The sequence below is a fragment of the Molothrus aeneus genome, chromosome 2, assembly GCF_037042795.1.
Source record: "Molothrus aeneus isolate 106 chromosome 2, BPBGC_Maene_1.0, whole genome shotgun sequence".
In the NCBI taxonomy this organism is placed as follows: Eukaryota; Metazoa; Chordata; class Aves; order Passeriformes; family Icteridae; genus Molothrus; species Molothrus aeneus.
Genome location: NC_089647.1, coordinates 53,820,431 through 53,835,385, shown reverse-complemented (window position 1 = coordinate 53,835,385; position 14,955 = coordinate 53,820,431). Strand labels below are relative to the sequence as shown.

The following is a 14,955-nucleotide window of genomic DNA, read 5'->3' as shown; positions in this document are numbered from 1 at the left end:
ACTGGTTAAATCCAATTATTTTATCCTATACAAATTTCAGTAAACATGTGGCACAGAAACATACAGCAAAGTGGCAATGACAATAATTAACAGAATTAAGAATTGTGTAACATATAACAGCCCTCTAAAAGGTAAGTTAAAAAAAGTTGTGCTGAAGAAAAGCTATTAATGCAAATGGAGTTATGAGTAAAAATCATCAAGGATCAGTTCTTGACCTGCTCTTTGGCAGTACTTCATCATCAGGGTAAAGAGTGTGAGTGTGTCAGTGGGATCTGCCAGTAACAAAACTCAGAGGAATACAGATGCATACATAAAAAAAAGTGTGCAGAATGGTCTGCCATGAAGACTGGAGGAAATGATGGAACACAACTGAATGTAAAAGAACACATTTACAACATAATTCTCCTCACCTAATTTTTGTCATAATCTAGAATACTGAAAAACATTTCCTCTCATTAACAGAGACAGATAAGTGTGAATATCATCAATTAGGCTCTAACAGAACCTCACTGGGAACACAATATTAATAATTTTTCCCCAAGTGTAATATACTTAATTATGAACATAAAAGCCACTACCACAATGTGGATAATAGAGTGTCAGTATAAGAAGCATGAAGGCTGGAAGGCAACATAATGGGTCTTTAAAGCACATCCAAAAGTAGGTACTGGAGGGAAAAGATGCATTTTAGCTGAAGGACAGTATTGGCACAAGAACACAGGGGCATAATGTAGCCACTAATGCATTTCAAGAGCTATCGGAAGTTTTGAACTTAACTGAGAAGGGAAAGAAAAAACCCTTCCAAAAGTAGTACCAAGATCGAAGTAGGGCTTGAAAAACTCCTGAAAATAACAAGCTAGCTGACATGCCATATTTGCCAACTAAAATACTTTTGATTTAACAGCCCCGAATACTCTACTCTCTCTCTTATGTTACCAGCCCAGACCGTTCACACCTGCTGGATTAATTTAAGTGGACTCTCTGAAGAAGCAATATTCAGATCATACTTTACCTTCTGTAGCAAGAACAACATGAGGGCCACTTCCATAACTCAGGCAGGCTATCTTTTTGCCACACAGGGAATCTAACCTCCTTGGTTCTATAGTGCTCTGCATGTCTCCTGTTCCCAAACAACCACTGCAGTTCATGCCAAGCACAAAAACCTGTTATAAAAGAATCACAGACTCATAACATAGGTTGCAACAGAGAGCCTCCTCCAAAGGTCAGCTAGTCCACCCCTGTGCTCACCAAAGATCTAAACAGAACGGTTGACTCAAGGCCGTGTTCAAAAGATTCTTGTACATGTCCAAGGAAAACAAATCTCACAACTGCTTCAGGATTTAACCCCTCTTATGGCATTTTTTTCCTAGTACTGAATCAGAAAATGCCATCTCGCAGTTTGTATCCACTGTCTTTCATCCTGTCACTATGCATTTGCAGCAAATGTCTAACTCCATCTTCTCTTTGTTCTATGATTGTGGTAAGAAGCCTTTAATTTAAACCAAACATGTTTCCGTAGCAAATAAAACAATCAGACATTTTTGCATGCAACTTTCTCTAGGTGTACTACTATATTACTGTCCTTCAGAATAACTTGATACATGACTGATTAAACATGTCCCATTCATACACGCTCTTGGACAATTACCTCATCATTTTCAGTTGCATACAACACTTCATTACCAGCACTGCCAAATACACAGGCTTGACGAATTAACTTGATCTCTTCTGGGGAGCAGAGAGAAAAAATCGGCCATTTCCCAACATCCAGCATCTTCAGGGCTGAGAAGAGTGTTGCCTCCAAGGCCTGGTATTACAAAAAATGCTATCAAATATCTGCACAAAAAAAACCATATGCCTTTGCATAGCAAAAAATTATATAAACACCACCATCTCCTTTTTCACTCACAAACCAGTATATTAATTCTACAATACTTGAAAGGAAGGACATTAAATAAACATATAAAATATATCATGATCTAGAAATAAAGGATCAACATTAATGGAGAAAAGTACCATGTAGGAGGTTAAAAGTTGAAGTCATATATTCACTATATTCGTGCAACATAAGTGCTGTCTTACAGAATTCAATATACATTGAATTCTGTAAGACAGCATTCCAATATAAAGTGTAACGTGTATATTCAAAATTTGAAATCTGTGTATTTTCCCTTGGTGCTAAAATTGCTGTTAAAAAAAGAAACCATAAAAGAACTCTGCTCAAGAATACACTTATCTTTGAGAAATATGTATATTTGTTTTCATGTATGTATTTTTTCTACCTCCAAATTATACAAAGATGTGAATAAATTCTAGTTTGGAGTCTGAAGCATGTTATATCAGCCATAAGAATATTGCTTTTTTAATTAGTATCACTGACTATGAAAAAATATACACAGGAATATACATAACATTAGTAAATCAAAACCAACACCCTAAATTAATCCTAAATTATATTCTTTTGAATAATACCAGCTAATCACACATTTCTTTCTCTATTATTTATTTCAGAGGAGGGGAAAGAAGGACTGGCCATCTTCACAGGAAAAAATGTTGCGGTTTTGATCACACCAGTTCTTTCCCCATCTCCTAGCAGCAAATAACTGACCAACTTCAGCCAAATTTGCAAGTGAAAGGGAAGTAAGATTCTGCTGACACAATCAGCTTGGCAGCAGGCAGCTGGACAAACAGACATTATGTTATGAAATAAGTCAGTGAGCAAGTAGGTCCAAGCTAATCCTAGCAGACATTGTTCCTTGTGACAGGTAGCAGGGTTATCAGGGATGAAGGACCAGAATCCATATGGAATCAGTCTTCGTTCATCTGCTGCTTGCAGAATAATTTCTTTTATGTCAAGAGGTTACTATTCATTCTACAGAGAATTTTAGGCCCTCTTAAGATATGATAATAAATACTGAAAGCATCACAGACTATTCTTCCAACCGCATCAACAAAACTGCATCCCACTTTTGTGCAAGACTGAAGAAGCCTGAAATTCAAAAGGACAGTCAGGGTGTCCTTCAATTTTACAGATTCCTTTACTGGAATAACATATTGGTTTCTTTATAATGTGGGCTCTAAATTCCAAGTGCTCAGTGGGTCAGAACCCATTCATCTTATACAGAAAAGTTGGTTTTTTCTGTAACCTTGTTCTACAAAGCACTCGTGTCATACCCTCATAATTAACTGATGTTAAAAAACCCCTCAAACTGTAGCATTTCTTAACACTAAAATAATACACTGAAAGAAAAAACTCCCCAACTACTCTTATAAAAAGCACCCAAGGAAATACTTATGATACTGATTAAAAAAAAAAAAAACACCAAAACTTTATCAGACAAAAAATCCATAATCTAAATCCTGTCTCTGGAATTGTTACACTCAGTAAGAGATATTCTTCCACTTTTCAAGACTTTCTCCCCTCACACAGTTCCACATTATATTTTGTTTCAAAAATATGAAAACCAGCTTCAACTCTTAGCCTATCAATATTCATATCCCATAAGTGATCAGTTCCCTCATTATATTGCATGAAGTCATGAAAGGCAGACTTAGACACCAATCTCTAATGTTATATGAACATATTGTTCTTCTAATATTTTGTGGATGACTTAAGATTTCTTCAGCTAGTATAATTTCTTCTAACCATAGCTTTTGTTTTCTGTCTATCTTGAAAAGTACTTGCATGTACTAAGCTATTGCTAAATGGAACCTTTCGAGCAGGGCAGTACAGAATTCCCAATACAAATCAACACTCTGACCTTGGCACTGACTCCTTGAGGAGGAGGTTCATCCTCCATATGGATTTGTGCTTGTGTCCCCCTGCAGAGAGAGAGCTGTGGTTAAAATCATCATATCATATTGCTGCAACAATACTTTCTGAAACCACATGCACTTAATATTAAGCCAGTTAAGATAGTTATCTTCTTCTGTGGGGTGAGAAAACAAGAAATGCAAAGCCCTCAGTTTTGCTGTTACATACAACTATACAATGATCAGTTAGGCAGACTCTGCTCTTCTGTAGTCTTACCTAAAATATTAATTCTTGGACAAAACATTTTTTTAAAACAAATAGGAAAATTAATCAGATTGTGATTGGAAAGAAAGATGTTTTATGAGCACCATACTCCAATGTCCTTTCATTGCAGTAGAAATAAATTGAGAACCTTCCTGACATAATGCTTTAAGACATTTCTTTCAGCAAAGAAAAAGCACACTGCTCAGAGAATTCAATTTCTGCTTAAGCCTTCAAATTTACTTATTCCAGTTCCATTCTGAAACCAATGCTAGAAAAACACTTGTGTCTTTTCAGGTTTACTGAGAGCTGCTAAAAAATTCATTCTGTTTCAGAAAATATTGTCAGCCCCGTAAATTACCTGTATCATTTCTATGACATACATTATCAATAGAAACAGATCTTCAGACCAGATGTTTGTTCACAAATATGCACAACTCTACTATCCTAAAATTATTTCCTAATTTTCCCATGCAACACGGTTTTCAGTAAAACTACAAAAATGAGAAGCAGCTCTGAAGCTGTATAGGTCTCTTTCACAGTGATGAAAATTGTACACATCATTTTCTTTGAGGTACATTGGTTCAGACATAGCTAAAATCTGTTTATTTCTCCCATAAAATCACATGTGTCTAAAATTCTGACTACAGGCAGAATGACATCCAACAAACAAGTCACCATTTTACTGAATTAATTTTCAGACTAATACCACATTAAAACAAGTATCGAATGTAACTGCATAAAATACCTTTCTTACTATTAAACATGTCTTATGAAAGACTTCATGCCCTAAGACCTAATCCAATTACACAAAATACATGAAATTAGTATGACTTAAGTATGATAAATGTTAATGATTCAACATGTAATCTACTGAATAAACAAACAAAAATTATTTTCTTGAAACAAATAAAAACCTGAACAACTCTGCAGCTTGACCATACTGAATATGCACAACTGTTAAGCTTTAGCTTTGACAAAACCCACAAATCTACACACAGAGAGTGTATTTTATACACCTAGTTTGAGACATTGCATGAAGAATTTAGCTCATGTGTGAAAGTCCATGGTGATTTTGAGCTTAAGGCTCAAACACACAACCAAACTGAAACAACCAGAAGCCAAGTTATATTCCCCTTCAACTAGAACAGACTGAAGAGCTGACTCAGTCACCTACAAATCAGCACCTACTGGTATTTGAGATGACCTTGGGGATCCCTGACACCCTACAGGGCTGGCAGATATGATACAGGACCCACGGGATATCCACACATCCATGCCAAGCTGGAGCAGCAGCCAAGAACTAAATGGCACCAGACAGTTCTGCCTGTGCAGCTGAGCAGAGCCCTGAATAAGCACACACAGCCTTTTATCAAGATTTATGCCTTCATGGAAAGGGGGGAACTTGCTGAGCTCTTGCAGTTAAGCAATTGCTTATTTTCTCCAACATACTTGTTCAAACAATCAGAATGCAACAATTGATTTTGTGTACATTATCTCTATTTAAAGTAGAAACAACTCCCCTAATCAAGGCCTTTGCCTGTACTACTGAACTGTTCTGAAACATTTAATTTCAAGTATGCTAGTAGTCCTCCTGTGAAACTGACTATCAAGGCTATCCAGTATTTTGCAGCACCATTTGATACAAAACTGATATCCATGATTCTTCAGGTTCCAGTATTTCACTTCAATTGCACCAGTTCAGACAAAAGCATAGTTTCACTTAAAAGCAGTTGATTTGTTAGCATAAAGATACACTAGGATCTAACCACCCCAGTTAATTAATAAAAAGTGCTCCACTTCATTACTTTTCAGACTCCCGACGGTTTTGCCTTGACTTTTCTATAACAAAGATCAGTTACATGCCCTCCCAACTCAAAAGTTAGAACATGTTTTATCTTCTGTATAACATGATAAAATTACCAATTTGGCAACTCAATTTTCAGTTTGCTCTGCAAACACAGACACCTTATTTCTGAGCAACCCCACAGGAGTACACAGGGTGACTCAAATTATGCCAGTTTATTCTGTTACTCAAATTCATGTCTTCTAATAAAAGTACATACTGAGTGCCACATATCTGTATCTGCAAAGCTGTCCTTTCTAAAAACCTGTAATTGATTTAGGAGTATATATCCACCTGGGGATCCCAAAAATTAAGACAGAAAAAAATTAAACCTGTTTAAGAACCATTCTTATCCATATACGTTTAAAATATTAGCAATTATTCATATATTTTCCTACTTGCATGAGTTTTTCTCCAGAAAAATAACCATTGTGAAGACAGTCAAGCAAAGAAAAAACAGTATTTTTATCAAAAATGAAAAGACAAAAACCTCTATATTTGAGTAAATCAGGTACAGGAGAAAAACATATCCTAGCTATTTCAGACAAGTTACTGGGATTGTTTGTCTACTAAATCTTATAATATGTGCACAACTGCTAAAACCCATTACTTTAAAATAGCTAGCTACAACATTTAAAAAGAATGCAATACTTATTTTAGAAAGTAAAAAGGTGAGCCAGAAACATTTCTCATGCCTGAAAACTTTTTATAACTTTCACTACCTGTATTTCCCAAAAAAAAAAATTTTGAAGTGCAAATCTAAAGGAGAAAATATCATTATTGTAAACATTCATTTCTTGAGGCCATGCACAGTCTTTTGATATAAAAATATTTATATTAAACTTCCACAAATCTCTTATCTGGAATCCAAGTACAATTAAGAATCTGGACAGCATACTCTGGCAGTCTGAGTTTAGGTCTTGGAAACTGGAAGCTTTGACCATTGTTTTGGTCCAGCCACAATAGGTCTTTGGGTAAGACACAGACGCTTCTTCAGTACACATAAGATTGAGTTAAAGAACATAAATACTAAATCTGGTAGCCAAGCTTCATTAACAGCCTCAGACCATTTAATCCTAAATATTTAAACAGGTTCACTGACTCATCTGAATGTAAACATTCTTGTAGAGTCTCTCTCTAGGAACTTGGCAAGCAAACAAAAAATTTCAGAACTCCACTTAGTATTTTCTCCCACTTAACCTGAGCATTTATGAACCTCATCTGCTGATTCAGAGGTCTGCAGCTTCTTCCCCAAGGACTCTAACCACAGGCTTAGGAAAGATTACAAAGCAAAAGTCACAGAGAAAAGTGACTTGATAAGACTTTTAGAAAAGGCACCTAACCTTCTCTGGTATTCCTGATTTCTCAGCAGTTTCCTACAAGAGTAGTCATTACATGATGCTAACTTGTCCAAGCAATTTTGCAGGAGAGATCAGATCACCAATACTGCCAACATGCACTCCTTTAACAGGTCACATTTCTTTCTAGGAAGACTATTTCCAAAATTATCTTCTTTCTTCATGTACAGTGAAATGCCAGTACTACACCCAGTGCTGACAATAAATTGACAGAACTCAGTTCATAATTTATTCTTCCACTGATGTGGCATTTTCCATTACCAAAAAATTGCAGACCTTAACAGTGAGTGGTTGTTTGGAAAACCTCAAACTCCAACTAAAGTATAATCTTCTCTCCTTCCTTTCTTGCTCCATGACACCAGATTGTGAATTCTTTGCTCCTGATGCAAGTTCCACTGTGTGCCTACTCACTACACAACGCACAGTTCAGAGGCTAGATCCAAGAAACTCTTTACTGGTTCCATCTCCAGAAGCAAAACTTCAGCCAAGCATCTTGTCAGACACCACCTGCGTTTTGGCATGACATCCAGCTCCACCTGTTGGCTCCAGGGATGGACATCCAGCATGACCCCACTGAAGTTTCCTGAGGTTCACATGCAAAATCCACATACTAAGTGATGGTAAGACAAGTGCTCATATTAAGTCTCTTCATTGTTCTCATTCCCATTCCAGTTACTTTTTCCCCTTTAGAAAAGTCTATCACCATCGCTGCTGTAGAATGATGGATTGTTGACCAGCCAGCAACAAGAGAGGAAGCAACTGGAAAAAATCATCATCACCCACCAGAAAGAAAATATTTAAAGCAGAAATAAAAAAATAATCCCAAATTCTTTTCTCATTCTACAAACCCTATAGTCAATCTGGAAAAATAATACTACACCTTTGGCTAGCTATCTACTTGACTTTAAAAAAAGAAGATTTGAAGAAAGAAGCTGGCAACTACTAAGAAAGAGAAGCTATATAACAAACAAATAAAAGACAGAAATACAAAGACAAGAAAACAGTAGTGTTTATTTAAAATTAAGCCTCCAGTAGACTTACTGAAATGTCAAAGTCAGCAGCTAAAAAAGCCTGATAAAATGTCAATCAAAACACATTTTCACTTAGAAGTATTTACACTTCTTTCTACACATGCAAAACTACCTTTTGAAGGCAAACAAGTGTTTCAGATCATGGAAACAATGCAAGAACTACTTTAAGTGCTGAAAAATATTATAGGAAGATGCTGGAGTCACTTTCACTGGTTTTAATTACTGGTTTACTTCTCCAGTAAAAGGAAAAAAAACATAATGAGCATTATCTCTAGACCTTGAGATGTGTTAAAATAATCAAACCTTTTGGGAATCCCAGTCTCTTGGGAACAAGATGCCATTCCTGCATCAAAATCTAACCTCATGTAATCTAATGTAACCTAAATCTAACCTGAGGTGCTAAGGAAAAACATCTGTTGACAATTTTGATATGGCTAATCCAGGATTTTCCAAAAAATTAACTTGAAAAGTTCCTTCTCTTTGCTGAATTGTTACCCAAACTGAATACACTTCAGTTCCTGTAATCCATACAGAAACACAAACACAATAAAATACAACTGATGCAATTGTTGGCTCTTACTTACTTTATATTCTACATAGAACTTCATTTACTACACAACTGATTTGGTAGAATTGATAACTTATCTTAATTCTGACCTTCCAACATGAGAGGTCAATGAACCAGCTTTAGGGAAACAAAATTAATCCATAATTAATCCAAAATTAATCCATTTGTTAATACTCTTAATGCTGTCTGCCTAAGAAGATGCTGCATGTTATAGGAGAGAGAAAAAACAGTAAATAGAATGTGCATGAGAAAGAAAAGTTAACCCACTTCCTTCACCAATAAATGATACTGTTAAATACCCAAATGTACTGTTCCAGTCTTCTGATACTGGAACTGCTGGACATCAAGTGGCAAGAGCATAACAGCATGAGACATAACAAGCAGAGGTTTCTCAACCCTTAAAAAATAATTAAGAGACAAAATGTTATTCTTTCAAGGCAAAAGTTGGAGTATCTAACATTAAGTATATTCACTGCAGTACCCTCCTCCAAACTGCAACAGATGATATGCATCATGATGCCAAGGCCATTTTACCTCAAATTTATCAATCAGTGGTCTTACTTCTATTATTGTTTTCACTTACATGATTAAAGAAACTTAAAAAAACAATTCTCTGTAACCAACTAAGAATTACTTTTGCTATTCCTTTGCAATTCTTACTATCGAACCGGCACTTTACCTCTTCACTTTCACTTTGCTTGACTATTCTTTTTCTAGTCTTTATTTCTAAAATCCTTTTAGATGGTTAGCAGTTGTTTTCAACAGACCTATTTAATTTTTTTTTGGACATAAATTCCAGATGGATTCTACCTTTGGCATAAAACAGCTTTCTACCTTCTTTACTTTATAGGGCCCTCAGGACTCCTGTACAAACTACATCACTAATTAATCCTCTTGATTGTTCCAAGTTTCTAAAACAAAGAATTTCAAACCTGTTTAGTCACCTATTTTATTTCTATTTATTTAATCTAATTAGAAAAGTGATCCAAGATCACAAGCTGACTAATGAACCACCTTCTCCCAGAACTTTCACACTGCTTATCTGAGAGCCAGTCTAAGGCAATTCAGTGCTTATTGGGCAAGCTGTATATAAGATCATCTGGATCACTGTGTGTCTAAATGATGCCATCACCTGCATCTCTTGGCTGTTCAGCCTGGAGAAGAAGAGGCTCCAGGCCACCTCACTGTGGCCTTTCAGTATTTAAAGGGCGCTTATAAAAAGCCCCCTTTAAGTACTGAAAGGAGGAAGGAGTGTAAAAAGGAGGGAGAGTAACTTTTTACACAGGCAGATAGTGATTGAACAAGGGCGAATGGATTTAAACTACAAGAGGACAGAATCAGATCACATCCCAGGAAGAAATTGTTTACTCAGATAGTGGTGAGGGCACAGTTTGCTGAGAAAAGTTGTGGATGACTCATCCCTGGCAGTGTTCAAGGCCACTGGATGTGGTCAGGGGCAACCTGGTCTAGTGAATGGTATTCCTGCCCATGGCAGGGAGGCTGGAACCAGATGATCTTTAAGGTCCCTTCCAATACAAACCATTCTGTGATTCTACAGTCTAAGAAAGAAATCCATCTGTGACATAATTCCTGACAGTATCTCTCTCAGTAAGCAATATTCTTATACAAATCCAACTCTGTGGTCTATAGCAGACACCATCAAAAGCTCTTATAATTTTCTTGTCTCAAAGCAATTATACACTTGACTGTTTTCCTTTATACACAGTCTCTTCCTGCTACTTTACAGTCCATCACTTCATTCACATCCTACATAATTGTGTCACATTTATTTCCTATATCTGGATGGTATTATCTCTTCTATCAACACTAAGCAGGACAATTACTTCTAAACATTTCCTTTACCTTGTGTTTGCTTTCACATCCTCCAACGTGGAATCATAGAATGATTTGGCTTGGAAGGGACCACACACATAATTTTGTTTCAGCCCTTGCCATGGGCAGGGACACCTTCCACTAGACCAGGTTGCTCAGAGCCCCATCGAAATCGGCCTTGAACACCTCCAGGGATGGAACATCCACAGCTCTCTGGGCAACCTGTTCCAATACCTCACCAACGACAGTGAAGATTTTTTCCTAACATCTAATCTAAATATTGAAACTCCTTTTCAATTTGAACCTGTTCCCCCTTGTCCTCTCACGACATTCTCTTATAAATAGGATTGCCCCATCTTTCCTGTAAGTTCCCTTAATGGACTGGAAAGCACATCGTTCATCAGCCCAAATAGTTTCTGATGGCACACAAGCATCACTCCTACAGACCTCACCCCATTCGTAACCTGAGTAAAACCTCTTTGCTGACTGTGCCTGATATTAGCAATTTCACTTGCCAAGGAAACGCCACGAAATCCTCCCATCTCCGACACAATAAACAAACGGTGACTGCTTTCCAAAGTATCCCTCCTTTTCCTTAAAACCACAACCGGGCCGGCAAGCTCAGCTCGCCTGTAGTGCCACCATCGCCACACCTCTGCGCACCTGCGGGCAGCGCGCACCGGCACCACACACACGGGACTCCTGACGGAGCACACGCAGACAGACTCACAGACACGCACACAGACACACCGCCATCCCCGTGATCGGCCATTTACACACCAGGTGCCTGAGAAACGAGGCCCCGCGGAGCGCAGCCGCAGCCCCAGCCCGGCCCAGCACACGCAGCACGGGCAGGCAGGCGGGCGGGCGGCCGCACCCGGCCTCGCTACCGCTCCCGCTCCCCACCGCCGGCCGCCCAGGGAGGGAAAGCACAGGGAAGGGGGGGAGCCAAGCCCCTTCCCTTCCCTCCCCTTCCCACCCCCGTGCTCCGCAGCTTACCTTCCTTCTCCGAGGCGGCGGCGGCGGCTCCTCCCCCCGGCCCGGCGAGCCAAGGGAAGATGCTGCCGCGCTCAGGCGCCTCCTCAGCGCCGAGCCCGCAGGGAGAGGGGAAGCGGAGGGAAGCGGCTGGCGCCTCCCAGGATCCACCCACTGCAGCAGGAGCCGGGAGCGGCCGCCGCGTCCTGGGAGTCCCGGGGAAGGGCCCCGCGGCTGAGGGGCAGTGCTGGCTGCCGGGGAGAGCTGCGGGAGAGGCTGGAGCTCTCCCAGGGCCTGGCCCCGGGATGACATGGCTGCTTTGGGAAGAGTCATGCCCGGAGCGAGCTCGGCGTCGCGGGTGACACCACCCCTTCCCGGCTCCGAATCACAGAATCAATCGGCTTGGGAAAGACCTCTGAGGTGCTGAGCCCAGCCTGTGACCCGGCACCACCGTGACAGCTAGACCGGACACTGAGTGCCACATCCCGGCTTTCCTTCAACACCTCCAGGGACGGTGCTTCCAGCAGGTCCCTGGGCAGCCCGCTCCAGGCTGTTGCCTGGGCCAAAATACGCGTGTCAACCACACACATGGTCAAAGGGGAATGTCAAATATTGCTATGCCGTTCCAACCTGCAATCGTTTAATTTTTTTTTTTTTCTCAAAGGAAGTGAGGAGATATTAAGTATTCTGTATCTCCTATGCCTTATGCTTGAAGTTAAGCACCCCCAAAGAAGATACACTTGATAAGTTTTCCTAAAAGCAACAATCTGGCTCTTATGCCTGGTTGTGTCTCTTGCCTTGAGTGTGACAATTGCCTCCTGTTTGGCTGTGGGAAATTCTCAGAGACCCTTGCTGCCATACCCAATGATATTGTTACATTATTGTTGTGGAAACCTTATTCAGAAGGAGAAAGTTTGCTCTGGAGCTAAGGAACTCCCATCAAAAATTAAATTCTTTTTATGCCCTAGGGAAGGTGTCACGTTTTTTTGTGGGAATGACAGCTTCATAAGGATGTTTTGACATTTTAAAGATTTGTGTACTCAGATGCAAGCCTCTGGCTGTCCAAAAATGAGGTTTGTGTAAGTACCTAAAGTTGCAAAACCCCTGTCCTTAGAGTTACCAAAGGAGCAGAGGTTCCACACATGTATGTTCTCCATATTTGCTCTGTTGCATGGCAGTCTCAATCCATGGCCTACACGTGCCTTTCATCCCATTCTTCACCTATATCTTGCATGGAGTGCCTGCAGTGCTGTGCCGACCACCAGTGCTCTTCCCTGATCTGCCGCCCAGTGCATGGAATCAAAGAATCACAGAATGGTTTAGGCTGGAAGCTGAAGCTATTAATATTTAGATTGGCAGTAAAGCAAAGAGTAATTGTCCCCTAAAACAATTGTGTGTATCAGTTCTACAGTGCATATTTTAAGACAATATTGGGTATTTTTCTAGGAGTTATGCTTAATGTGACTCATGGAAGGTCACACTTAGAAGCAGTGGAGCAGGTGGTGTATTTGATCCTCTGAAACAAAATGCAGTTTGATACGGTGGTGTCCCTAAATCTACAAGCAATAGATGTAGATCTACAAGCAGACAAACTGCATTCTGAAACACGTAGCTAAAGGATTGAGTTTGGTGAACAACAGCTGAATGACAGAGGATGTAAAAGTGAAAAAGGCTGATTTCATTCATTAATGTGCCCAGACGGGAATCAACAGTAATTGAAAAGTAATTTGCATCCAGTAATTAGTATTTTAGGTCAGTTATTAGGATGCTGCATTTAATGCTACTATACATTTGGATAGGGATGTTAAAAGTGGGATAGGCTGCATGAAGATGATCAATGGCTTGAAAATTAGCCATAGATAAAGGAATTATTTGTTTAGCTTATCGAAAAGAGTTTAAAGGTAATTGCAGTTTTTAGCTTCCTTACAATGAGAAAATATTAGGTACTGAGTGGCATTTTAATTTAATGGAAAAGAAAAAAACATAATAAAAAGCAGTGGAGATGTATTAAAGCCTCAGGAGTTCAAACGAGAAATGGTGCACAAATTTCTGACAGGGAAAGTGGGAAGTGGCCTCCATTATTTATGCCTTCAAGTAAAAACCTGATCCAGTTATTTCTGCCTTTCCTTACTTGCCATTTTTTGAACTCCTGATTCATTTTCTTCCTTTCATCTGAACTATCCCTGGGTTGTTTTTCTTCTTTCCTAAATGTAATGCCACATTTAGAACTCAGCAGCAATGAAAGGAAGGGAATTGGAATGGAAAGGAATGCTCATTGCAGGGAGGTTAGTCTAGATGACCTTTAAAGGTCCCTTCCAACCCAAAACTATGCTATGATTGTATGATTCTAATATGTGCCTGTCTCTGCTTACAAGCAACTTGTAGATCCTTCCAATATTTCACTTAATGACTAGGATGATGCTCATTCCATTTCTGTTTGACATGAAGCCAGGAAGGACTGATGGTGCACTGCAAGGCAGTCCAATTTTACCTTGTACAGTAGCATCACATCAAAACAGGTAAACCTTGTACTGGGATGTCCAAAACAGTATCTTAGGGCAGAAAAGAAACATTGCCAGGTTGTGAGAAAATGCTACTGCAAAGAGCAAGGAGAATTTTTGATCACTGCATGATCAGGAAAAATATTGAAGCCAAGGAGATTCAGCTTTGGCAATAGAGGAAACTGCTCTCACAGTGGTAATAAGGAATTTGGGAATTGATTACCCAGTGAAGTTGCAGTTTCCATGATTTGAGATTGTAGATAAAAATTAAAGTAACTTTTGTTGATCCTAATTCAGGTCATGAAAATTGATCAGATGACCTGCTGAAGTTCTTTCCACTTTTAGGATTCTATCATTAGTTCCATTGTACAAGAAATTAGCTCCATTGTAGTTTCCATGTACAGGAAAAAAGAATGCAATAAGAGGTATAGAACCTGCAGTTAAAATAGGAAAAAATAACAGTTTTTAATCGAAGCAAAATGTCTTTTGTTTAAGTGTTGATTAATAAACAGATTATTTCACAATAACCTAATTTTTCCAAATACTCAAGCAGTTTTAGTGGCTGAATTCCCTTTAAAAAGCCATTAAATTTCACTGCTCTTTTTTGGGAGGATGGACTATTTTAAGAATGGAATAACAGACTACAAGTTAGATATCATATGGCTGATAGAACAAACCTAGGAAGAATTGTCTATCATGCTTCTATTTTCAGTAAAGTCTTATAGGTTGATCCTGACAAGTATTTGCTTATATTCAAATGCAAGCTCTGTTGTGATTTTGTGATACTACCCATAATGCTTTCAACCAATCAGCATTTTCCTAGTTTTG

The 14,955-nt window shown here is 39.0% G+C and overlaps 1 protein-coding gene across 6 annotated transcripts in view; it reads right to left on the bottom strand.

Moving 5' to 3' along the window:
- Positions 1–11,745, bottom strand: part of LOC136553450 (RCC1 and BTB domain-containing protein 2) — a 35,586-nt gene extending 23,841 nt beyond the window's left edge. For 5 of the 6 annotated variants that reach the window (XR_010783155.1, XR_010783156.1, XR_010783157.1 and 2 more), the window contains exons 1-4: positions 11,651–11,745; positions 3,762–3,822; positions 1,649–1,807; positions 1,013–1,163 (exon numbers count right to left, since the gene is read on the bottom strand). Coding sequence is in view for 3 of the 6 variants with exons in the window: in XM_066544995.1 (XP_066401092.1) it covers positions 1,013–1,163; positions 1,649–1,807; positions 3,762–3,800 (349 nt within the window). In the remaining 3 variants the exon portion in view is untranslated. Of the gene's footprint in view, positions 1–1,012; positions 1,164–1,648; positions 1,808–3,761; positions 3,823–11,431; positions 11,481–11,650 lie in introns of those variants that run through there. The other variant, XM_066544994.1, reaches the window with a different exon arrangement.
- Positions 11,746–14,955: the final 3,210 nt, after the last annotated feature.